This window comes from Panthera tigris, chromosome C2, assembly GCF_018350195.1.
Source record: "Panthera tigris isolate Pti1 chromosome C2, P.tigris_Pti1_mat1.1, whole genome shotgun sequence".
NCBI classification, from domain to species: Eukaryota; Metazoa; Chordata; class Mammalia; order Carnivora; family Felidae; genus Panthera; species Panthera tigris.
In genome coordinates, this window is record NC_056668.1 from 59,752,523 (window position 1) to 59,777,280 (window position 24,758).

General features: G+C 44.7%; 4 protein-coding genes across 10 annotated transcripts in view; 2 read left to right on the plus strand and 2 right to left on the minus strand.

Moving 5' to 3' along the window:
* Positions 1 to 8,021, plus strand: part of GRAMD1C (GRAM domain containing 1C) — a 102,466-nt gene extending 94,445 nt beyond the window's left edge. For both annotated transcript variants that reach the window (XM_042957190.1, XM_042957191.1), the window contains 2 exons: positions 128 to 233; positions 6,295 to 8,021. In XM_042957190.1, coding sequence (XP_042813124.1) covers positions 128 to 233; positions 6,295 to 6,375 — 187 coding nt within the window. In that variant the 3' untranslated portion in view covers positions 6,376 to 8,021. The remainder of the gene's footprint in view (positions 1 to 127; positions 234 to 6,294) is intronic.
* On the minus strand, positions 6,575 to 9,403 carry LOC122230752 (translation initiation factor IF-2-like). 3 transcript variants are annotated; one of them, XR_006207825.1, is made up of 4 exons: positions 8,336 to 8,611; positions 7,742 to 7,822; positions 6,991 to 7,098; positions 6,575 to 6,664 (listed from the first exon to the last, which is right to left on the minus strand). XR_006207825.1 is itself a non-coding variant. In XM_042957195.1 (3 exons), exons 1-2 carry the CDS (start codon positions 9,347 to 9,349, stop codon positions 7,792 to 7,794), a joined length of 369 nt encoding a protein of 122 aa, XP_042813129.1. In that variant the 5' UTR covers positions 9,350 to 9,403; the 3' UTR covers positions 7,014 to 7,098; positions 7,742 to 7,791. The 3 variants fall into 3 exon arrangements, 2 of the variants coding, with proteins under 2 accessions (XP_042813129.1, XP_042813130.1); XM_042957195.1 differs by lacking the exons at positions 6,575 to 6,664; positions 8,336 to 8,611 and adding an exon at positions 9,012 to 9,403 and having other exon boundaries at positions 7,014 to 7,098; XM_042957196.1 differs by lacking the exons at positions 6,575 to 6,664; positions 7,742 to 7,822; positions 8,336 to 8,611 and adding an exon at positions 9,012 to 9,403 and having other exon boundaries at positions 7,014 to 7,098.
* On the plus strand, positions 8,836 to 20,607 carry ZDHHC23 (zinc finger DHHC-type palmitoyltransferase 23). 2 transcript variants are annotated; one of them, XM_042957192.1, is made up of 5 exons: positions 8,836 to 9,029; positions 9,510 to 9,781; positions 11,767 to 12,477; positions 13,961 to 14,128; positions 16,238 to 20,607. In XM_042957192.1, the coding sequence occupies exons 2-5, from the start codon at positions 9,630 to 9,632 to the stop codon at positions 16,503 to 16,505; spliced, it is 1,299 nt and encodes a 432-aa protein (XP_042813126.1). In that variant the 5' UTR covers positions 8,836 to 9,029; positions 9,510 to 9,629; the 3' UTR covers positions 16,506 to 20,607. The 2 variants fall into 2 exon arrangements, with proteins under 2 accessions (XP_042813126.1, XP_042813127.1); XM_042957193.1 differs by lacking the exon at positions 13,961 to 14,128.
* An 884-nt stretch (positions 20,608 to 21,491) lies between these two features.
* The window catches only part of CCDC191 (coiled-coil domain containing 191), an 89,379-nt gene continuing 86,112 nt past the window's right edge, over positions 21,492 to 24,758 (minus strand). For all 3 annotated transcript variants that reach the window (XM_042957186.1, XM_007098633.3, XM_042957187.1), the window contains one exon: positions 21,492 to 22,770. In XM_042957186.1, coding sequence (XP_042813120.1) covers positions 22,626 to 22,770 — 145 coding nt within the window. In that variant the 3' untranslated portion in view covers positions 21,492 to 22,625. The remainder of the gene's footprint in view (positions 22,771 to 24,758) is intronic.

Here is a 24,758-nt window from a genome sequence, read left to right on the forward strand (position 1 = left end):
TTAGTCATAAGGTTTTTTTAATTTAATTTTTTGCTTTGTTTGCAAATTCATAGGACACTGATGATTTCTAGAAATGACAAGATTAGAAGCTATTCCCCTTATTTTTAAGATGGTATTTTTTTTTCAGTTTAGCCTCCGGTATGCTGTCAAGAGCAGAAAGTATTGAGAAGAACAAAGACCAGGCCCATCATTTAAAAGGAGTGCTCCGAGACTCTATCGTGATGCTCGAACAGGTAGGCAACTCTGTGTACCACACTACATAGTACTTTCATACCAGTATGAAGCAGTTACTCTTCTGGTTGTGTGAGAATATTTACCATACCATTATTTGAAGAAACCCCCCTCCTAGAGACAACTATCCTTGCCAGTTTCTATATTATGCATTTTATATGTATAGTCACTTGCATTTTTTTTCAAAATGGGAGCATACTGTACACACCATTGCATACCCTCATTTTACAATTAGTAATATATTTTGAAGATGTTTCCATATCAGCATGTACATTTGACTCTTGAATAATGTCAAGGTTAGGGGTGCCGAGCACTGCACAGTTGAAAATCACATATAATTTTGACTCCCCCAAAACTTAACTACTAATAGCCTACTGTTGACCAGAAGCCTTACTGATAACAGAGTCGATTAACACATATTTTTATTTTATTTAAAAAAAAATTTTTTAATGTTTATTTAGTTTTGAGAGAGAGACATCATGATCAAGGGAGGAGGGGCAGAGAGAGAGAAGGAGACACGGAATCTGAAGCAGGGTCCAGTCCAGGCTCCCAGCCATCAGCACAGAGCCTAACTCAGGGCTCAAACCCACAAACTGAGATCATGACCTGAGCTGAAGTCGGATGCTTAACTGACTGAGCCACCCAGGTGCCCCTCGATTAACACATATTTTATATGTTACATGTATTATGTGCTGTATTCTAACAATGAAGTAAGCTAGAGAAAAGAAAATGTTATTAAGAAGATCATAAGGAAGAGAAAACACATTTACAGTACTGTCCTGTAAAAAATCCACATGTGAGTGGACCCTCGCAGTTCAAACCTGTGTTGTTCAAAGGTCAACTGTATACATCTACCTCATTCTTTTTATTGATACTTCTATATAAAAATTTATGCTTAATATTAACTTTTTGTAGAAGTACACTGTATACACTGTTGATTATTTTGTTTTTATCTATTCACCATATATCTTGGAGATGCTTCCATATTAGCATAAAAGCAGCTCCTATTAACAAGTGCATAGAATTCAACAGTATAAGTGTACCATAATTACTTATTTTACCAGCCCTCCATTAAAGAATAAACATTTAGGTTGTTCTGATGTGTTGCTATAAACATTTATCTCTTTAAAAAATTTTTTTTAAATGTTTTATTTATTTTTGAGAGACAGAGACAGAGAGACAGAGCATGAGCAGGGGAGGGGCAGAGTGAGAGAGAGAGAGAGAGAGAGAGAGAGAGACAGAGAGAGAGAGAGAGAGAGAGAGAGAGAGAGAGAGAGAATCTGAAGCAGGCCCCAGGCTCTGAGCTGTCAGCACAGAGCCCGACACGGGGCTCAAATTCACGGGCTGTGAGATCATGACCTGAACCGAAGTTGGACGCTTAACCAACTGAGCCACCCAGGTGCTCCTGAAGATTTATTTCTTGAAGACAGTATCATCAATATGTGATACTCAGTTCCATGAGTCAAAACTTAGGATTCCCTTTGAAAAATAAGATTACTGTTTCTGTCATAATATAGTACATGCATACTTTTCAAGCTTAAAAAAGAGAATGATAGAAGAGTAGAAAACTTATAGTTCTAGCATTCAGACATAGTCACTATTAATATTTTGTTTCCTTCTATCCCTTTTTTCTGGGCATTGGTTTTTAGAAGATTCATTTTTTTCTCAGGATGCCATGTGGGGCATTAAAGTTGCCCCAACTTAAAGGTGCTTCAACTAGGCATTTGTCACATGCGCGGTATCTACAGCTCTTGGTGCCGTTCCCCTCCCACTCTCAGTGGGAATAGGTCATATTTGCACTTTCCTCCTCAGCCTCCTGTTTCCCCAACTCTCAACTGATGACTGTGCCTCAAAGAGAAAAGAGAGTTTTCCTCTCCTTCCGTAACCAGACCTACAGACCCTCCAATTGCTGCACTCTGTCCTCTTGTCCACAGCTGTCAGAGCATCGCTCTGCCTGTGAGGAGAGTCCCAGCATGTGCTAGTGGGAGACCCTGTTCGTCCATCACCCTCAGGCTTCCCATTTCAGTCTCCCTCATTCAACTGGATCTTTCCCATCTGCACATGGCCCCTGCTCTAGTCTCTTCTACATCAAAGCACCCACGCCATCCACATCCTTCTCTCTCTGCTCCCTTTCACAGTCGGGCTCTTTCCCAGTTGCCTGTGGTGGCTGCCACTACTTTATCCTTCATAACCTGTTCACTTTTTTAAGGTTTTATTGTCACCAAAGTCACTCCTTCACATGGTTAACTTGTTCTACCAGGCTCGCTCAGAAAAAAAGCAGTCCCACTATATACTTTCCCAAATACAACAATCTTTAACTCTTTTAGTTTCTTTTGGTGTGTACCTCCATATTTATAAACAACAAGCATGTACTGATACTTCTTGGTTTTTCAGTTTTAGACATGATCATTTGACCCATTATGGAAGACAAACATTTTGTTTTGTTTTCTTTCACCTCTTCCTGCCTCCATTTCTGATCCCCCATGCTCCCAAAGAAGTTATAATCTTGGTATGATCAGCATCCAGTGTTTATTTTGACAAAGTTTGCTATTCTGAGCTGAGCGATGGAATAAACCAGGACTACTTTTTCTTTTCTGTGCTTTTTCTTATTCCTGAAATTGTCTTACTACTGTTGGTTAATTAACCATTATTTATAAGTATGTCATCTCCTAAAGCTCTGTTTGTTTGTAAGTCTCCTGTCATAACCTTCATTCCCCTTGGGTATTCTGTGGGTGGAGCCTCCTGGCTGGCTCCAGTCAGGCCCAGGGGCCCTCTCTGCAGGGACACAGCCACCATCCTGGGGCTTCCTGTTGAACACCTCCTCTGTTTCCCATATCCAGAATGTTTTCTGCTTTCCTGGTTTACTCCCTCCTTTTAATGGAGAATATTGTCTAGTAACATCCTGAGAAAGAGAGCATGGAGGTAAATATTTGAAGACTTAATCTGTGTGCAAGTTTTTTACTCCATCCTTTCCCTTGATTAATAGTTTGGCTGGGAAGAGAACTCTAGCTTGGAAACAATGTTTCTTCAGAGTTTTTAAGACATTGCCCCATTGTTTCTCTGCTTCTAGTGTTGCTATTGAAAATTCTGAAGCTATTACCATTCCTCATCCTTTAATCTGGAAACTCATGCCCTTTAGTTCTAGGAAATACTGAATTATACAGTTGATGATCTCCTCTCCTCCACTCTCTTTTCTGACTTTCTGCGGCTCCTGTAATTGAGATGTCTACCTTCTTTTGGACAGACTGTCTAATCTTACTTTTTCTTTTCAGCTTCCATCTTTGCCTTTTTGTTCTGCTTCCTCAGAGTTCCTCAACTTAATCTTCACTAAATTGTCCCTTTTTCAATTTTTGCTAACAAGTTTTTGATTCCAAAGACTTCTCTGAATTTTTTTTTATGGCATTATGATCTTTTTAAATGACTATAGTATCTTCATCTCTCTGATCATATTACTGATGGCTAAAAACTTTTTCCCTTCTTCTTGCATACTTATTTTCCATCAAGATCCTTTCCTGTTTTGATTTCTGTCCTTAAAGTTAGGAGATTTCGTTACATGTCTGTAGTCCTTGGTTGTCTGCTTGTGTGGATCAGAAGTTGTTAAGCTCGTAATGTAGGTTGGGCTGGTGTCTCCTGAACTTCTCTGTAGATCTGGCTGGGCTGTTGGTTGAGAAACCCTGATATCACTGTCTTTGGGTCTTTCCTCTTAGATTGGTCAGTTTCTACAAAGAAGTGTCTTCCAGTCTCCACCCAAAGGATTAAGGGCTGGCTGCTGGCATTTTAGGAGGAGAGCCAAAGTAGAGGGATGGAGGAGGGCAGGGCAGAGGAAGATGGTCTCACCACTCTTTTATACAATCCCCATTTTGGGGATTGTACCACTGTCCTAAATGGTGTCTTATTGTCCCTGGGTCAACCAGAGATCCTCTCCAGATGATAAAATTGTAGACCTCTACCAGGTAGTAGAAGAGCACAAATGCCATTCAGTCATTACCTTAGTCCCTTCCTCTATATTCCCACTTTCAGAGATTCCTGTCAATTCCTGAGGCTTTTGAGGATCCTTCAGGGTAGATTTGGTTGGTTCTCAGCTTTCTCTGCAGTTCGCTTAGGAGTTCACTTTTTCTGGTCTCCTAAGTCATCCATCTGCTTTCTTGTTTCCAAAGTTTTGCCTTTTCTGTTCTCCCTGTCCTTGTGGATGTATGCCTTTAAAGAGTCCCTTTATTGTGCTTTTAGTGGGTTTCAGGAGGAAGTAAAATTGGATGCCTGTGTTTAAGCCAGTATTCGCTCTTCAGGTCACTCCTGCCTTATTTTCTTCCCCATATCTTCCACTGATATTGCTCCGGCTAAAGTCCCCCGTGAGCTCTGGCTGTTAAAATTAATATAGCTGTTTTTAGTTTTCACCTTACAGTGTAAGCATTTGACAGAGCTGACCACTCTTTTCATGAAATGTATCTAATCTGGCCTTCTTTAAAACTATAAAAAAAAAATCCAGCTTTATTGTGATATAATTGACATACTATAAAATTCGCCTTTTAAAGAATTCTTAATATATTCACAAAGTTATACAACCATCACCACTAATTCCAGAGCATTTTTATCACCCTCAAAAGAAACCCTATATCCATTAGCAGCCTCTCACCATGCTTCATTCTCTCAGCTTCTAGTCACTAATCTGCTTTTTATTTCTATAGGTTTGCCCACGCTGGACGTTTCATATAAATGGAATCATATACTATATGGTCTTTTGTGACTGGCTTTTTTTACTTAGCATAAAGTAAAATGACTTTTTGCTGGTTAAAACTATCTCCTCGACTTGACCTCTTCCTGGTCCATGCTCCAGACTTTCTGCGTTAGATTCTCTTCCCTTCTCCTCTCCTTCCCTTCAAGTGGCCTCATCCACTCCCCTAGGTTGTGCCATGTGTGCCATTGACTCCCAGATCCACTTCCCTTACCCTAACCTCTTCCCTGAGCTCCAGACTCATGCGGTCACTTGCTGACTTGGCATCTTCTCCTGGGTACTGACAGGCCACCACAAATTGATCATGACCAAAGCAGACTTCAGTTTTCATCCTGAGCTAGGTAGGCCTGATTCTCCTCTAGTTGACGTAATTTCAGAAAATGACACTATGATCCTCCAGTCAGAAATTTAGTGCATTGTGTGAGCATATATGTATAGATGTGATGGTACGTTTTAGTCCTGTATCCCTCACTAGTCTGTCAGCTCTAGGACAGCAGGGATGGTGCCTATTTGGTTCACCATTGTATATGCAGTGCTTAGTACAAACCCAGCATGTGAGAGGTAAGCAATTAACATTTACTGAATGAACAAAGGAATGAATACAAAGAAGAATAATTCTTGCTCTCAAGTTGCCTATAATTTTATTAGAAAAATCAGATATATTGTTAAAGACTATAAAAAAATACAAAGTTGGGGCGCCTGGGTGGCTCAGTCAGTTAAGCAATCGACTCTTGGTTTCGGCTCAAGTTGTGATTGCAGGGTCATGGAATCGCACTTCCCACCCCCCCACCCCCCATCGGAGCAGAGCCTGCTTGAGATTCTCCCTCCATCCTCTCTCCCTCAGTGCGGTCTCTCAAAATTAAAAAAAAAAAGTACACAGTTAAGTGTTAAGTACATAGTAATGCTTTGGGAGTTTAAAGGCAGGATGACTAGGGAAGGTGACACGGAGACGGTGGTGATGGGTAAGTTTTAGATGGGTGAATACAAGCGTGAAGGAAATAGCAAGCAAAGGCCTGGAGGTGGCACTTGAGTCGTTCAGGGGACAGTGGCAAGACCACTGCCACTTGAGAAACCATTTAAGGAAACAACCTACTGGGAGGCAGAATGTGCAACAGGACAGTGCGGGGAGAAGAGCGGGGTACAGTGGACAGGAAGAGCTCCTGAGCAGGCGTACTGACACACACCCGAAGCAGCTGGCTGTTGTATAAATTCAGTCTTTTATCTGGGCATCAGTAGAAACAAAACTATATCAAATATATAAATGTAAACTTTTGGCATAAAAATAAGCAGGTGAAACTTAATCTTATTTTGAAAATTAATTTTGTTTGCAGTTAAAGAGCTCACTTGTTATGCTTCAGAGAACTTTTGATCTACTAAATAAAAACAAGACTGGCATGACTGTCAAAAGCTAGTGATCTCAAGGCCTGAAACTGTAGAGATACTTGGAACTAAAAGAAAACGTCTTAAAGAAAACCAGAGGATGAAGGATTTTAATTGTCATAGGAACATTTCCATATTTTCTCATTATTGGTACTTTTAATATGAACAATCTTTTTAATAACATTAATGTGATGACTAGTCTCTGATGGCCTTAATGATCCATTCTTTCACTTCTTATACGTAATTCTAAGCAGTGGATTTCTCCAGTGGAAGTATTCTCCAGTGGATATTTCAGGTGAAATACGTTGTGGACTTGAATTTCTACAATACAAAAAGAAAATGAGACACTCCGAACTGAGTAGTATGGCCTTGTTTTTACAGTGAGATTTGAAGTTTGATGCTTTATCTGTTAGCACAGAATCAGTACGTGTTCGACAGGCTGCTTTCCCAGTTGAGATACACTGAAGATGCTAAAGAAAATTTAAGAATAAACCTCTGTATCATTATGAATTGTGAAGGACCAGGTTTCAGGCATGTATTATAACATTTCTAAGTTTGTGTACTGTAAATATTACAGTGTCTTCATTTTTTCTTTAGCATGGGAATTCAGTAGTCAGGTTCTGAATCTGCAACTTGGTAATTATTACCTGAAAGGTTCTTCAGCCGTTGTATCTTTTTGAAGATAGATGTTTCAGGAGCTATGAGAGGTGAGATTATCTTGCCTCTTCATGTATCAAATGGTGGAAGAGTAAATTCTGGAAAAGGAGACATGTAGGGTACCAACACTCAAAATGAAGAACCACGTGCTGATTTTAAAAACGAGAGGATTATGTTAAAATCTGGGCACTTAGTGGCCGATCAAAGGAATACTTGAACTAAGTGTGGCTTTAGCTTAGCACTCTTTCATGGTGGAAGCGAACCACCTGGTTGAAAATAATCTGTGGATTACTTTTCAGGAGTCATATATGTCTTCACTTACTCATTCACGTGTGTAGCTTGTTTCAGTTGGGAAGTTATAACCAGACACAAACTTGAGCTCTTCAATAAAAACTTTTGGGGGCACTGTATCCCTGTACTAGTGCACTGACTGAACTTCTAGGCCAGACAGAAGCTTGGCTCTTTCACAACAATTTTTTAGGCATGTATGTCTCAATATGATGTCTCTGGAACAAGAGAAAGATAGTGCCGAGTAATTTGTATCTATTCTTACTGTTTGGACAATTACTTCCCTTTAGTTATATGTTTCTTTTTTCCCCCAGAGTCACCAAAGCCACATGAGATAGCTAAAGTCATTTTTGAGATGCCTGTAGAGAATGAAAGTATTAACTTCATTACAGGGAAAATGGATTTCTCTGGGTGGTTCCCAACAAACCTACATTGGGGTACCGGTGTACTTACCTGGGGTTTTTGAAAAAAGGATTTATGAAGTGTCTGGCTGTGAGCAAGAGTCACTGGATATTAAACTTGAAGACTTGTTCTCTGTTAAATTCACAAAAATGATCAGTGGCAAGCTGAATGTTCTTGTGATGTTATTTAAAACTTGTACTTCATAAACATACCTCAAAGGAAATTAACAAAGTTGCTTTATAGATTGAACATGTATGCATGCAGAATTCAATTAACTGCATTTCAGCCTGTTAATGTAAATTGATACCAATAAAACCCAAAATGAGTTGTAGTTTTTCTTTTTCTGTTTAAAAAAAAAAAACCCAAACAAAAATAACTAGAAACGCTGCTACAGTGAAAAAGTGTATATGGGCCTACACTCTTAAAATTTTGTGCAAAAATAAAACCCAAAGAGGACTCTACGGTCATCTTCGGGCAATTTCATTTCAAATATGCAGACTGTTGGAACAAAAGTACTAGTAGGCCTGCTGGTCTAATGTAGAATCTGCTTGCCAGAAATCATGAAAATGAACAAGCTTTATAAATTAACAGCTCAGGGACGGCGATGGGCCTTTAAGGGAAGGCTGGAGAATTTGGGGGCGGTACCTCGGGAACAGTTCGCGGTGGAGATCTCCCCCTAAGCCTGTTGCCAGTGTCTGAATGAAGGGTGGCCCACCCACGAGTCCCCAGTACTTTGGGAACCCTCCGGGTTCCCGGGGTTCCCGTCTTTCCGTCGGCACTTCCCCCGGCCGTGGGTTTGGGCTTGCCCCGCCCACGTACCGCCCGCCCGCGGGCACTGGCGGGGCCGCACGGGGGCCGGGAGGGGCGGAGGTGCCGGGCCAGCCCTGCGCCTCGCCGCTGGCGCCCGCGCCCGGGAGCACGTCCTCGGGTCCTCGGATCCCCGCGTCCTCCGGGCGCCAGGGCCTCGGGCCGGGGGAGGGGCCTCACCGGCGGGCCCCGCGGGGCGGCGGGCGGCGCACGTGCGGACGGGCGGGGATCCCCGGCGCCGGAGGCGGGGCACCCGGAAGCGCGCGCGGACTTGCCACACCGAGCCCGGCGGGCAGGGGGGCGGCGGGGAGGCGGGCGCACTGCCCGGGCCGCGGCCGGCTGTGCTCACAGGTGGGCAGCGGCGGCGAAGGCGCGGCGGAGCGGAGCCGGGGTCCTTGAGACTCCAGCCGTCACACCGAGAGCCCAGCGGCTCCGAGCTGGGAAGACGCGTCCGCGCCTCGGGAGGAACCGGCCGTTCTCCCCGCCACCTCGGCCTCTTTGGCTGCAGCCGCACCTCGGCCCTGGAGCGCAGGTAACTTCCTTTCCAAGGTCATTCTTCGGGCGGGGCGGCGCTCGCGGCCCGCCCACGTCCTCACGGTCGGCGGAGGCGGGAGAGGGGCGCCCTGTGCGGAGCCGGAGCGGTGGGGCTGGACGGCGACTCTGAGCGCTGCGCGGGCGCCTGGTGGCCTCCCCGGAGCCGGCTGCAGACGCCGGCCGCAGCCCCGAGGGTGAGTTTCCACCTGCGCCCAGTCTTTGGGCGGGGACCGCTCGGCCCTCCCCAGCCTGCACCCGCAGGTGAGCGCAGCCGCCCGCGCCCTGGCTGTCCTGGGCTGTGTGGTCGGCTGTCACCATGGGAACGGCTGGTGCCCAGACGGCTCCAGCCCTGGTGGGAAGGGACGGTGAACGCGGTTGGGAGCCCTTAGAGCTCCCTGTCTGGCCAAGCCGAGAGAGAAAAGCATGATGAGAACGAGACACCCCCTCCCCCTCTTTCTTCTCATTTTTGATTTCTCAGGCGTTGGCGGATAATCAGAGAGAGGCGTGGATGTGTTTACAAGATGAGTTGTGTTCTTTCCACCTTTACCTTCTGAGGGCTTCTTACCACTCATGGTGACAGGTGGAAATCGTGACACAGATGGGCAGTATGAAGCCAGTGAAGACAAACAAAGCGGAAGAACCTGAATTGGAGCCCCTGTGCTGCTGCGAGTACATAGATCGAAATGGGGAAAAGAACCACGTGGCTGCCTGTTTGTGCGATTGCCAAGATCTCGATGAAGGGTGCGATAGGTAAGGGCGGAGTGTTTCTTGATGCTGACCCCCTGGCCGTTTTGAGAACTACCATGCATATTTTAAGCTTAGCCATCCACAACACTAGAATTTGCTAACGATGCTGTTTCCAAGGGTCTGAAATAGTCGTCTTTTATGTCAAGTGTGAGGGTTTTGTAAAGATGAATTATTGGGTAGTGCACAACTGCACAACTGTCTATTCGGCTCAGTTTAGTAGCACATAATTATTTTTTTCATTTTTAAAGGGAGAAGATGATGGAGAGAACAGGCAAATAAAGGGATAGTGGCAAGTTAAATGTATAAAAAAATAAAGTACAGACCCGCAGAATCCGTACATTTAAAACGAACACATTAGTACCAGAAAGTGCTTACATTCTCAGTGGTCTCAGCATCTAGCGACCAACTACTCGAGGATGGACTGCACCTGGCCACAAAGGGTCTTGAGGGCAAAGGATCACTTTCCTGCTGTTGGAACTGGTCTTGCCAGAAGGCCCTCCCTCCCCCGACTGGCTGTTTTCAGCATGGGCAGCAACACAGTCTTGACCGATATTATTGTATTTGGATTTTGTTTTCACCATTAATGCCCAGTGTTGGAAATTACTATCCAAAAAATGATTTTTAACATCAGTGAGAAAAATTTTGTGCCCAACAGTAATAACAGGTTTTATCCATTTTCTAAATAATTATGTATCTAAAAACTGTTGCCATATGGAAAGCATAATGTGGGAAAAGAATAAGGATGTTTGGGAAGTTGCTTTTCCCTTTAATAATTATATCTGGTTAAAAAAGTCACCACAGAGGCACATTGTTGACTTAGAGCTTGGTGCATCCATCTTGACATGAAAAGTGTTCTTGGGACATTGTAGTTTAGAGCCCTGAAGACCCCATAGTCCTTTTGTAATTTTTCCTTGATAGTGTCTGTAGTCTTTTTTACAGGTGTTTTTAAATGGACTCAGTCTAAAGTCCATACTGAGAAAATGGAGCACTCTGCTTTAATGAATGGAAAAATGATGCTGTTTCCACAACTTCCATCAGTCGAGACCACAGCTCTTCCATTAACCTTCCAGCTCTTACTCTCTCCTAGCCCTTGAGACCTGGGCTGTTGCTGCGTTCTCTCCTTACCTGTCTCTGGAGATAGGCTCCCGGTCTTTCCACTGTCCTGCTGCTCAGTACCACTCCCATGTAGTTATCTCCCCTCAACGTTCAAGGTGTTGCCTTACGTTTCCAAATTATCTACGGTCAGAGTTATTCCTTGAGCTGATCGTTGTCTTAGGAGCCCAAGTGTGCAAAAAATATGTACAAATACTGCGTGTCCACGAGGCTTAGTCGTTTTTCTCTTACCAGTTTGATCTCCACTCTTAGGCAGCCCCCTGGCCTTGCTGGACAGGTTTACTCCTTGGCACAGGACAGGTTTGTGCTGTACATGTGCCTCTGCATTGGGCGGCCTCCCTGCCTCCTGTCCCCCCCCAGCTCCCCACACCAGTGCCAGCCAGCCGTGGAGATCAGGCGCCAAGCCCACGTTTGTTCACAGAGACCCATCTAGAGACTCCACCCGGAAGTGTTTCCTCTGAGCACTCCTCAGTGTTTGCCCACAAGAGTTCATTAGGCGATTTTGCTGCTTTGTCCTGAGATTTCCTGAATTCCCATGTTGTCTTTGCAACTAGATTGTGAATTGTTTTGAGGATCTTAAGTCTCTATACGCCCCCAAACGTAAACAGTACTTGTACAGAATATGTGTGTATTCCTACATATTTGCTTCCTGGAGAAGTGGTTTTTAACTGTTACATTTCTAAACGGTAGCTAGTCTCTTTTGTATTAAAAAATGATACGTGATCCGAAAAGCTCATGTTTAGTAGTATAGAAGTAGAATACTTGGCCTTTGGCCTCTTTTATCATTTATCCTGCTGTTTGGCCTGTGGTGTTGAGTGTTTTTTTGTTTAGCAAACCCCATGTGAAGTGCCTTCTTTTTGTGCTCTTCTGAATAGATGGATTACATGTAAATCCGTGCAGCCGGAGACTTGTGAAAGAATCATGGATACTATTTCTGATCGCCTCCGAATTCCTTGGCTTAGGGGAGCCAAAAAAGTTAACATTAGCATCATTCCCCCGCTCGTCCTACTGCCCGTCTTCCTCCGCGTGGCTTCCTGGCATTTCCTCCTGGGGGGGGTGGTTTTGACCTCCCTTCCTGTGCTGGCTCTGTGGTACTACTACCTCACTCACAGAAGGAAAGAACAGACTCTGTTTTTCCTGAGCCTCGGACTGTTCTCTCTGGGCTACATGTACTATGTGTTCCTGCAGGAAGTGGTCCCCAAAGGGCGTGTGGGACCCACTCAGCTGGCTCTTCTTACCTGCGGGTTATTTCTGATACTCTTAGCCTTGTACAGAGCCAAGAAGAATCCAGGCTACCTCAGAAATCCATCAAGCAATGACAGACCTCTAAGCAGCGGCCAGACTGAATGCCTGACCAGAAAAGGGCAGGAGAAGACCAAAGGGTTCCCGGGCACAGAATCATCGGGTAGTCTCAACAACCGCACGCTGAAGGATGAGCCTAAGGGCTCTTCCAGGGTGTTGGTTGGAAGCCCTACCAAGGTCAAGGAGGACTGGTGTGCCAAGTGCCAGCTGGTGCGACCAGCGCGGGCGTGGCATTGCCGGATTTGTGGCATCTGTGTGAGGAGAATGGATCATCACTGTGTCTGGTATGTTGGGAAAATCTGGTGGCTTGCAGAGTGTAAATTCACGTGAGACTTTAGCTGTGTTTGCTCCTCCTTTGCGCCACCCTAAAATCTCACTCGTTCCCAGCTTTACACCTTGCAGATATTTGTGTGCTGGCATGATATTCCCACTGAGTCACCAGCTTCCCAGTCTCACAGATGTAGTCCCCTCAGTCATTTCCTGAAGGGTGGTGGTGGTGTTGTTGCTACTTTGCTTTTCCCTTCTTAGCTGTCCCTCTGTTACCTTCTCCTTCCTGCAAGAGAAGTATCTGCAGTCGAATGGTGTTTTTTAAAAAAAGAAGGGATCAGAATCCGTATAGGCACGTTTCCCTGTGCTGTGCCTTTTGAACACAGAGCTCAAGAAAGTGTTCCCATATTTGTAGGTGACCCTGTCCCCTCACCATCCATCCTTTACCATTCTGATGACTCCTGGTCTGCATTGTTGAGGGAAGGCCCTACCAGGTACCAGGTACCTTCCTGTTTTGTTATTTGTAGAGTGGTGGGCGCTTTTTTTTTTTTTTTTTTTAAGTTTTATTTATTTATTTATTTTGAGACAAAGAGCAGGGAGAGGGCAGAGAGACAGGGAGAGAGAGAATCCAAGCAGACTTAGTGCCATCAGCACAGAGCCTGACGTGGGGCTTGATCCCACAAACCATGAGATCGGGAGTCGGACACCCAAGTGACTGAGCCACCTAGGTGCCGTGAAAGTTGGGCTTTTTTGGTACCTTCCAGCTGGCCAATGCCAAACTAGGACACCCATACTATATGAAGTGCAACTTTTGAAGACAGTGTTGCTGTTTCACTGAGCGAATCTAAAATGGTGTAGTTGATTCTGAATGCTGTAAGTAGTGCGTTTGCTGCTCTGTAGCTCTCGAGGCACTTGTGGTCAGGGAATTATGCTTTTTATGGCTAGGATGCTGAGGATTCTGGTCATGTAGCCTGCCCCCTCGCCCATAGAAGGGGACGTAGGGGAAGAGGAGGGTGCAGCAAGGCCAGGAGGGCTGGGAATGGACCTCAAGTCTGAAATATTTGCACCAAAAGGAGCAGCAAACAAGGGGCTCTTTGTGAGCAGGGTTTCTGCAGGCCCTTGTACACCTTTAGTCTACACTCTTAGATTCTTACATCTTGTTATGACCTGGAACTATTTGAGGGATTTTTTTTTTTTTCCCTTTTAAACAACAAGGCCTCTGTGAACAAATGGTTCCAGAGAAACATTTGGTGATAGTGGCTGTGGGGGAATTGGTCTGCAAACCTATAAACCAGCAGTTTGTTGGCCATAGAGGCAAGGCCCCCCTTCTTTTTCATTGAACTGTACTTGATCTACAACGTTATATTACTTTCAGGTGCACAGCGTAGTGATTCAGCATTTATGTCCATTATGAAATGATCACCATGATGAATCTAGCTACCATCTGTATCGAGAACTTTTTAAAATGTTTGCTTTTTCTTTCCCTTATGCTGTTTTGAGGATAAATAGCTGTGTTGGAGAATCAAATCATCAAGCATTTATACTTGCCCTTTCGATCTTCTTGCTAACTTCGGTGTATGGGATAACACTGACCTTGGACACCATTTGTAGAGATAGAAGTGTCTTCACAGCTCTCTTCTATTGTCCTGGAGTTTACGCAGATTACAGGTGAGATGTGGCTGCCGTAGCACAAAGGCCCGTAGAAGAGGGAACAGATGTTGCCGTTAATGTAAGGGGCTGTGATTTGCTGCCACGTCAGTTTTTAACCAAAACATGGGACAGGTTATCAGATGCTGGGTATCCTTGAAATTGCCAACCGAATTGTGCAGTGGACAGGTGTGTTTCTCTAGGGTGCTGACCGTTGACCCTTACAGACTGAGGAACTAGTACACTGCAGGGAGGGCTGGGCTCAGGCAGGGAAGTCCGGAGTCAGATAGATGACCACGTGCATGGCCAAGGTAGCAGTAGTGAAACTAAAGCCATAAAGGAGCAGTCCCAGGGTATGTGTGTGGTCTATTTTGTCATAGATTGTCAAGGCAAGACAATCTTGCCTCCCTTTGTTGTGGCTTTCTCATGCTCTTTAGCCCTATCTGGATTTATTGCTTCTGATCCTTTTGTGGTGTGCTCACAATTTCTGTAACATTTCTTTACTTTGTAACCTCCATTGGTTTTTCCTGTTCTACTTTTTAAAATATCACCACTCATGATTACTGTGGTATCTAGGTCACAATTTCCTTTGTTAGGTTGGGGCACATTTATATATTGTGGAGATCTCCATGCTTTGTGGGAAGCCGGGGTTTTGCAGCTTTGGCCGTAGCCAGCCCCTCCCCAGAGCGCTGTGGGCCCCCTGCCTGTGTTCTTTGCGTCCTCTCTTCCACCTTTTCCTCTGAGGAGGATGCTGTGTGGGGTCTGTGGTCCCCAGTCTGAGCTAGGACAGCTCTGCCCCATGGTCCTTGTCTGTCTGTCTGTGTCTGTCTTTCTTTCTCTCTTTTTTCTTTTCTTTCTTTCTTCATTTTCGAGAGACAGAGTGTGTGCAGGTAAGGGGCAGAGAGAGAGGGAGACACAGAATCCGAAGCAGGCTCCAGGCTCTGAGCTGTCATCACAGAGCCTGACACGGGGCTCAAACCCACGAACTGTGAGATCATGACCTGAGCCAAAGTCGGACGCTTAACAGACTGAGCCACCCAGGCACCCTCCTTTTCTTTCTTCTTACTCTTTGTTTTCAGAACAATCCCCGCTTTCCCTACATAGTGCCTCTGTGGAGGTATTTGTTTACATTAGTTTGTGGCCAGATCTCCTGTTGCTATTCTCCATCTAGAGGTTTGTGAGCATTAGTAGAATAGATTGGTCCTCCTCCTCAGGGCCAATTCCTTTTCTTTCTGTACTGAGAGTGTTAGTAGGTTGTGAAATGTGGGTGATAAAGTCCCAAAGCAGGGCACATCTTTGTGTTGCTAAGCATGAGTTTTGTGAGCTTTCTGGGGGCCACTGACATGGAATGAGGAACATGGTCCACCGTTGGTACTCACCCTCCATACAGGTGCTTCACGTCACCCCATTGAGCCTGGTTTTCCTCATCTCTGGTGAGTTAATCATCTCTGAGTCACTTTCAGCTTAACAAATGAAGATTCCTTGGGATGGGTTCATTTCCAGCTGACCCTTCATTTGCAAATATTTGAAAAGAGTCAACTGGCAGACATTAATCAGTAGCCTCTCCTCGCAGTCTGACTGATGAGCTGAAAGGAGCTTTCTTGTCCGGTGTGATTCTGTTGGCTTGAGGAGGCTGGATTTATAGACATCAGGACCTGTAGCGGTTTGTGTCCATCAATGTTGTACTGATCGTACTGACAAAATGGGGATGCAGGGCCTTAGCACTGTTCCTGCGTTCCCACCCACAGCTTCCTGGAGGATGTTTGTAGCAGTATCTGCTCAGTTAAGAACGATTTTGGAATTGTTCATTCATTCGATAGATTCGGGATGCTGTTCTGTGAGGCACTGTGTTGGTCGCATGGGGGACACCAAATACAAAAACGTCCTTGCTACTGTAATACAACATTCTAGAAAAAGAGGCACCGATAATTATAGCATAAAATAGGACATGGGAATAGTTCTGTGTTAAGCGTTCTGGTGTCCTGAGGGTGGAAAAGTATCTTCCAATCAGGATAACTGGGGAAGGCACCAGAGTCCTTCGTAACGAGTACTGCGCGTGTCAAATGTTAGAATGGTGCCACTTACCCACCGAAGAGATTGGTAGTCCTGACCCGCCCTTTCTCCTCCCAGCTCAGCGTTGTCCTTCACCTGCGTGTGGTACTCTGTGATCATCACGGCGGGCATGGCCTACATCTTCCTCATCCAGCTGATAAACATCAGTTACAACGTCACCGAGAGGGAAGTCCAGCAGGCCCTTCGACAGAAGACGGGGCGCCGGCTCCTCTGTGGGCTCATCGTGGACACAGGCCAGTACAACCGGGGCTTCCTGCGGAACTGGTACCAGTTCTCCACCCTGGGCGCCCACCCCTTCCACCACCCTGCCGAAGACATTGTCTGAAGTGCCTTCTGTGTGGCTCTGCGAGGGGCGGCCCCTCCCTCTGCTCCCTCCCATTGTACACTTCAGTGTCCACGCAGGATGTTCGTTTTTATCCCCAGTTTCCTAAAGGCTGTATAGGGCCATGCTCAGGTTTAGACATTGGACTGGGAAGAAATGAAGTTTCCTGACTTCAACCTAAGAGATTTTTTTATCGAAGCAGTAAAAGTAGAGCCATTCTTTTCCAGTCACCTTGTTAACTAACTCAGTCACCATGTGGAAAAGGATGTGGATTGCTAATGCACAGATTGATAGAAGCAGTTCCCATCCATTACTAGGGGAGAAAGAGTTTGGATTAGGGTAGTTTCCAGTCCCTCTTTCAATTCCTGATAGCCATGTGACCCTTAGTTGAGTCACCTCCCCGAGTCTCAGGTTCATCTGTAAAGTGGGGGTACTAATAGCACCTGCCCTGGCTTACCTCACAGTCGTGAGGGTCGTGCGAGGGATGGGGTATGTGGAAAGCACTGGAAAATGACTAAAGCACTCAACAGGTATGAAGTATTATTAGGAAGGTTCTAAGACTGAGAAAACTGTTTATAGATCAGAATACTGAAGCCAAAAGTATCAGAGTAATCCACTTTCAGCTTTTCAGAATGGAAGAAAGATCCTGAAATACCATATTGTACAGTTATGGCAACTTCTCTCTTTGAAGTATTAGACATTAACTACTCAAACGGGGTAGAGGATGACCAGATGGATTTACACGATCTTCTGATCTTGAAGGGACACTTGATAACAGTTACGATTACTGGTCGTGTAGTATACGCTGGTCTTGAATTCAGGTGATGAGTCCTTGTTTTTCATCTTATTTCTTATACATTTATTCTCTTTGGATTTACTCTACATAACTCCAAACTTCAATAGCCATTACTGTTTTTTCCCCTCTTTCCATGCTTCACCTGGGAAGGTGCTAGAGCACTTAGGATGAGGCTGGAAGAGGAGAACAGACACCCCGTGGGGAGCATTTTACCCTCTTTCCTGGGTAGAGTGGCTGGTTACTATCAAGGGCTTGATTTTTTTTTTTTCTCATGTAAGTAATTCAGACACTGTCGTTACAGCACTCAGTTGCAAAAACCAGTCTTCTGGCATTCACAATTCTTCTGGCATGACCTCTCTGAGGAATTGACTGACATCTTCCTACTTGCACATTACTTCTCATTCACCGTTCCCTAGACAAAAGTATCTCACTTGGAGAGAAGAAACAGGGTATATGTGGTTTCCATTAATTAATGGACTACGATTCCTCCCTAGCTCTTCCTAAAATAATAAGTTGTCTCTTTAATTGTATCTTTAAACTGAAAATGTACAGAAGATTAAGTACTTATAGAGAATGGGTCTATTCTGCCATGGAATTAGGATAAGGCGATTTTGGATGGGGAAAATACCATCTTGAATTATTTGGCTTTATACGTGTACTTATTTTGCAATCCCAAAGAAAATTCATGAATCCTTAAATTTGCTTTGGCTTATAGCTTCATATAGGGGAAATATTGCCAGCTTTTCCCGTCTTTCTGTGCATGCTGCCGTAGTAAGAGGTTTATAAATGTCGAGAGGAAATACTGCTCCTTCCTGCAACTTTCCCTCTGGAGCTGGCACCATCCCTAGTTCTGCCATGAAACGAAGTTGTCCTTAAGACACTCACCACATTTTTATATCAGGCTGGTCGCTGCTCTCCCCAGAGATGGATTGTTTAACCAATGAGAGGCTCCGTATTCCCCTGGGACGAGCCAAAGAGCAAGTCTGGGTATGTTAGCAGTCTGTGGTTTCTACAGTGATGCCCTGGCCCTGGCCCAGAGTCAAGCATTCGTTTGGAGTTAACGTTGGATCTGATAGGACTGATTCTTTTCTGTGTGAGTTCGAGAGAGTAATGATGTCAGGGACAGCACATGTGGCCAGAAACCTCTATTTGTCATCTCTTAAACACCAGATGTGTAGGCAACTGATTGTCTAAACAGTTGATGATAGAATTCATAGAAATGTTAGCATAGTCGGTAATATGAGCCTCTTGCTAAATCTTTAACAACCATCAAAACCAGACACAAAGAGGAGTAGTCCCCAAAAGACCAGGGTCATGTGGGAGGATTGAGAGCGACTGCCATCTTCATAACCACGCAGCCTTTGAGTTTATCTGCATGGGGCCTCTCAGGCTCCCTCACCTGCAGGGCTCCTTATATATTATTCTGGCTGGTGGGAACTAAGAGGCTTGTTTTAAGTTCCTTGAGATCTTCATGATTGGTGTTTTTCAGAAGAAAGCTCAAACTTTTGAAAACTTCAGTGGTTTACTGGGGGTAAAAGCCTACTGAAATATTTGCACCAAAAGGAGCAGCAAACAAGGGGCTCTTTGTGAGCAGGGTTTCTGCAGGCCCTCGTACACCTTTAGTCTACACTCCTAGATTCTTACATCTTGTTATGACCTGGAACTATTTGAGGGATTTTTTTTTTTTTTTCCCTTTTAAACGACAAGGCCTCTGTGAACAAATGGTTCCAGAGAAACATTTGGTGATAGTGGCCGTGGGGGAATTGGTCTGCAAACCTATAAACCAGCAGTTTGTTGGCCATAGAGGCAAGGCCCCCCTTCCCATCCTCAGCCTGTTAATGAACATATTGGATATGGAGCTTTATAAATGAGCTTCTATAATCGTGGTCATGCCATTGTGTATCATTCCTAGGGAAGAGAAATGAGTCCATTTGGAGGATTTAAGGGAAAAAGTAGTTAAGGATCGGGATTGCATGAAAGGAGAAAGTCCTTCAGTATTTAAAATGTTTTTTTTATGATACCCAGAGAGTACTTTGTGGTTACGGCGGAGCCCCCTGAAATGAACTGACCTTTAATAAGCCTTAAGTGAGTTTTAGGGACACTGCTGCTCACCTCACTTCAGCCACCTCTGTGTCTGCTTATGATGCTGGAAATCTTTGCCATTCAAGTAGTGTTGTCCTTTGGTGAATGAAGTAATTGTTATCTTCCACTGTGCCACCTGCCTAGCAGAAAGGCTGCTACAAACTTTCTCTTATGCAATAGTCCTTGGTACTTCTAATATTTTTAGTAAGAGAAAATTTTCTATACTAGAATCTTCCACTGCCAGAAAACAATGCCAGTAAGGTTCGCTGGAATACTGACCATCTGCTTAATAGACTAATTTCCTTTGGGTAGGAAATTAGCTTTTTATTACAAAACTAATATAAGCAAAAATACAACATCTAGAAGCACAGTCTTAACCAGGATGTTTAACAATGTTTTGTGAGCTTTAAGGGTCTCTTTAGATGAGGTAAGTGGGTTTATAGGACTTCATTTGAGCCATATTTTGGTACCCTGAATTTGAAAAAAAGAGAATTTCCTCAAGCATGGGATGATAGAGACTTTTGCTTGAGGCACCTGTGTGGAATCTGGTTTTCTGCCACGTTATATCAAACACTGCCAAGGTGATGCAGGGGGAGAATGAGAGCTGTGCTTCGTGCTGAATAAAATCCCCTATGTTCTCCCCGGCGTTTGCTGTGGTGAATAGACACTTCTTGCAAAATCAGCTAAATGTAATCTTGTTGCTCATGGGCTGTTAACCTCACTTCAGTCGGCACCAAGTGCTTCACTGTAGTTTTAGCAGCAAAGACCCAGTGGTTAATGGAGACAATTTTCTTAGAGGTTGTGGCCATTTCTGGCTACATTTCTGAGTTGGGCTTTTGACTTCCTGCTACTCCAGCCTTCCTGGTGGCACCTTTACTCCTAGAGAATTCATACTTTAAAGGCAAAGCTTTAAAAGCAGAGCTAGTCTGTTCTGGTTGCCAGTGCGACAGACATCCTGTATTTCTTCCCACGGCACCACTGCCAAGACGTCACGTCACAGAACTTGGGAGCTCAACCTGCTGCAGGCCTATGGTCTGGGGGGTTGGATGGTTTGAGTTGTTGGGGGCGGTGGAGCCATTTCACTTGATTACATTTCTGGGTCTGATGTTAGACTAAAGCACACCCAGGAATGTTTACTATTCAATGTTTAATGTAACTGGCCCAGCAACGTGCGAGGGGATTCCCGACGCCAACTCTGGAGGCTACGGGCTAAACGTTTTGCACTGTTTTTATACTTGTGTTCATATCCTCTTATCACCTCAGACTCAGACACAAGGCCTTTTAAGTGGAGATTTAAAAAATTACTGCCATTTATGTAAAATAATGTACTGTGACCGAGTTGCTTAAATAGAAAATAAAGTGCTTTCTTTAAGGGAAATGGTGTTTCTTAGTGTGTCTCCTGAACTGTTTTGCTGTAAGGGAAGCCTGTGTCAGAGCTGGGCGGCTGCTTTGGCCACTGAGGGGTCCCTGTCCTGTGACCTAAGTTACCCCTAGCCCTGGACTGTCCTTTTCCTGCCGGTTACATTTTCTAGTTTTATAGGCCAGGCATCCTGCTTATTTGGACATTCTGTCAGCAGTAATATTTCTAATGTCTTAGGATAGTCCAGCAAGAAGCAGAGGTCACTGACAAAGTGATTTTCCCGTGTGTCTTTAGAAGGTTCCCGAAATAGGTAAAAAGTCCTCACTGGCCCAGTCACAATATGGGTTGCTAAAGACTCACTGTCTAATTTGATGCTTGAGGTGAAGGAGAAATAAAGGAACGCTTAAGAGAGAAAACCTAAGCTTTATGAGATTTACTTGGGCCCTTGGCATGTTGACTTAAGGGGCTCATCCTTCCTTATCTGCAGGCCTGGCACTGCCCTAAAGTTGATATTTGGCATCTGGGTGCTAATGGTCGCCAGGGTTCTGTGCTGCACCACACGCAAGGGTGGTGGAGGGTGATTTGGTTGGAAAGAGATTAAGCACGAGTTCGTTTCAGTCCCACTTTCTTTGGTGCCTGTTGGTCTTAAAGAGTTTTTAGCTGACACCTGGATACTCACATGAAAGGGAAGGATGCGTGGGGACAGGGACTCTGTAGAAGAAATAAAGTTCGGTCGAGGGCGTTTTGTCAGTTCTGAGTAAATCCTCACATGTGTTCCGGAGACAAAGGATGGGGGTGGCTGTGCTGGTGGCACAACAGCACGTCCCTTCTAGGGAGCGAGAGACAACAGCGGTTTCTTGAACAGCAAACGCGGTTTTATTTTACCAGCTTAAAGTTTCCAGTTACCAAACAACAGTAGTGACCTCGGAGCTGCAAGGGGCCTTCTGGTTTTACTGGGTGCCCTTCTCTATTATACTTAGATTTGTTACAGTAAACCTGTTGTTTGTGAGGAAGTGTTTTTTTCTAGCACGTAATTCAGACAGTCCACAGGAGAGCATTTTTCAGTGTTTATAGTCTTCTGCACCTTAAAGGTAAATCCTTCTATGAATCAGAGAGAAGTATCTCCGTACATGGATCAAACTGAGCTGAAGACTAGAAGACAGACCGGGTGTATTACCTAGAAGCTGCAGCTGTGAGCATGAACACACACGTTAACGAACTTCCAGACTGCTTCTGATGGAGCTGTTGGCTTTTGGAATCCCCTTCACGCTGGTCAGGATGCTCCAAAAGGAGGGATCTCTGATGCCGCAGTTTCTCTGAAATGAGGGTCCGCTGCCGGCCCTTTGCCACAGCTGCATGGAAGTCCATCTGATACGTGCTCTTCCATCAGGGGTGGGCAGAAGGATGGGGCCTTGCAGCATGTCTGTTGCTGATGCTGACCTTCTAGATAACTGAGCACCTGTGACTCCTTTTCCAAATACTCGCTACCTTTCAATTCTATCGAAGGTACATTTGTCAACGACCAATGTTAAACCATAAGGACATGTTTTCCTTCAAAGACTCAGGCAAGCAAACACTTGTCCCCTTTTAAAGTTTATGATGCTAAAAATATATAGGATACATTTGAACAGTTGAGCTTTAGACTGTTCTTCTGAATGCTCCTGCTGTGATAAATGCTTTAATGAATTAGCAATCCAAGAAGAGTCAAAGAAGGAAGTGAAAATTCCCCAGATAATTCCTCCAGTCCAAGAAGTATTTGACAGAACACAAAGCAGGCATATGCACGTATGTGCGAATGGCCATCCCACATGCCGCACTGCACGTGCACACCGTCCCCCAAGGACTCCTGGGACACGAGGGCCTGCGTCTGCTGCTGCCACAGGAGTCACGGTGGTGCGGGCATCTGGAAGTCCGGGAGAATTTCAGCTACCTTCCTGCGGAGTTGCTTTCGCCTTTCTTCTTTTATTCTTTCCTCTTTCATAGAGTTTGCAAACTTCTTCCACGTCTGAAATGTGATCCAGAGAATCCTCCTTTAAAAATAAAAAGTAAAAAAAGGTAAAACACCAAGGGAAAAGTTTACTTTCCATCAGTAGAAGAATAATTCTTTGAATAAAATGTTATATAAGAAATACGGAGATCAGAATCGGAATTCAGACAGTGAGAAGTGCTATGAAGAAAATTAAGCAGTGAAACAGGATGGAGTGACTGATGGGTTTTTATTTTTCATCCAGGGGTCAGGGAAACCCTCTCTGAGGTGACATTTGAGTGGAGCACCCAGTGGCCTCTGAAAATGCAGGCCATGAGACATTCCTGGGTGATGTGGTCACAGCCTGCACCTTGTGCTCAAGACAGAACCAGTGGACCGAGGGCTCCAGCAGCCAAACACCTCAAGGCAAAGATGATGGAAACGCAAGTGCAGTACCACAGTCACAGACTGAGTCCCAGGCACTTAGACGTATGGGCATACTTCATTTTATTGCATTTCACAGATACTGCATTTTTTATAAACTGAAGGTTTATGGCAGCAACCCTGCACTGAGCCAAGTCAGTCAGCTCTGCTTTTCCAATAGCATTTACTTATATTTTGTGTTTCTATGGTGCATGTTGGTAATTCTCACAATATTTCAGGCATTTTCATTATCACAGTATTTGTTATGGTGATCTGGGATCAGTGACCTTTGATACTAACATTGTAACTGGGGCACCACAACCCATGCACAGACAAGGCGGCACACTTAAGTGATAAACGTGCGTGTTCTGACTGCTCGACTAGCCGTTTCCCCATCCCTCTCCTTCACCTCAGGCCTCCCTATTCCATGAGACACAACAATATTGAAATGAGGTCAGTTAATAACTGGCCTCCATGTGTTCAAGTGAAAGGAAGAGTCGCATGCCTCTCACTGCCAATCAGAAGCTAGAAATGATTAAGCTTAGTGAGGAAGACATGTCTAAAGCCAAAAGAAGCCAAAAGCTAGGCACCTTTTGCCAAATAGCCAAGTTGTGAATGCAAAGGAAAAGTTCTTGAAATTAAGATGCTTTTCCAGTGAACACGGGAATACTAGGAAACCAAAACAGCCTTATTGCTGATACGGAGAAAGTCTGACTAGTCTGGATAGAAGATCACACCAACCATGACATTCTCTTCAGCCAAAGCTTAAGCCACAGTAAGGCCCTAACTCAATTCTAGTTAGGCTGACAAGGATGAGGAAGCTGCAGAAGAAAAGTTGGAAGCTAGCAGAAGGTGGTTCCTGAGGTTTAAGGGGAAAATCCTCTCCATGACATAAAAGTGTGCAGTGAAGCAGCAGGTGCTGATGTAGAAGCTGCAGGGGGTTATCTGGAAGGTCTAACTCAGATCAGTCATGAAGGTGGTAGCCATGCTAAACAACAGATTTTCAACGTAGATAAAACAGTCTCATTTTGGAAGAAGACACCGTCCAGGATTTTCTTAGAGGAAGTCAGTGCCTGGCTTCAGAGCTTCAAAGGACAGGCTGACTCTCTCGTTAGGAGATAAGGCAAGTGGCGACTTGAAGTTGAAGCCAGTGCTCACTGACCATTCCAAGAACCCTAGGGCCTGTAAGAATTCTGCTAAATCCACTCTGCCTGTGCTCTGTAAATGGGACAACGAAGCCTGGACGGCAGCACATCTGTTAACAGCATGGTTTACTGAATATTTTAAACTCACTGTTGAGATCTATTGCTCAGAAAAAAAGATTCCTGGCAAAATATGACTGCTGACAATGCACTTGGTCGCCCAAGAGCTCTGAAGGAGACGGACAGTGAGACTAATGTTTTCATACCTCTTAACACAACATCCATTCTGCAGCCCATAGATCAAGGAGTAATTTTGACTTTCACGTCTTATTACCTAAGAAATACATTTCTTAGGGGCGCCTGGGTGGCTCAGTCAGGTTGAGGATCCAACTCTTGATTTCGGCTCAGGTCATGATCCTAGGGTTGTGGGATCAAGCCCTGCATTGGGCTCTGTGCTGAGTGTGAAACCTTCTTAAGATTCTCCCTC

Bases quoted from the DNA above. Each gene is read 5' to 3' on its own strand.
- LOC122230752 (XM_042957195.1), bottom strand. From the start codon at position 9,349: ATGGTGACAGCCGACCACACAGCCCAGGACAGCCAGGGCGCGGGCGGC. The intron at 7,823-9,011 runs GTGCGGCTGCAG...TGAATTTAACAG, and splicing joins ACCTGCGCTCCAGGGCCGAG to AGAACAAGTCTTCAAGTTTA.
- ZDHHC23 (XM_042957192.1), top strand. From the start codon at position 9,630: ATGGGCAGTATGAAGCCAGTGAAGACAAACAAAGCGGAAGAACCTGAA. The intron at 9,782-11,766 runs GTAAGGGCGGAG...TCTTCTGAATAG, and splicing joins CTCGATGAAGGGTGCGATAG to ATGGATTACATGTAAATCCG. The intron at 12,478-13,960 runs GTATGTTGGGAA...TGCTGTTTTGAG, and splicing joins ATGGATCATCACTGTGTCTG to GATAAATAGCTGTGTTGGAG.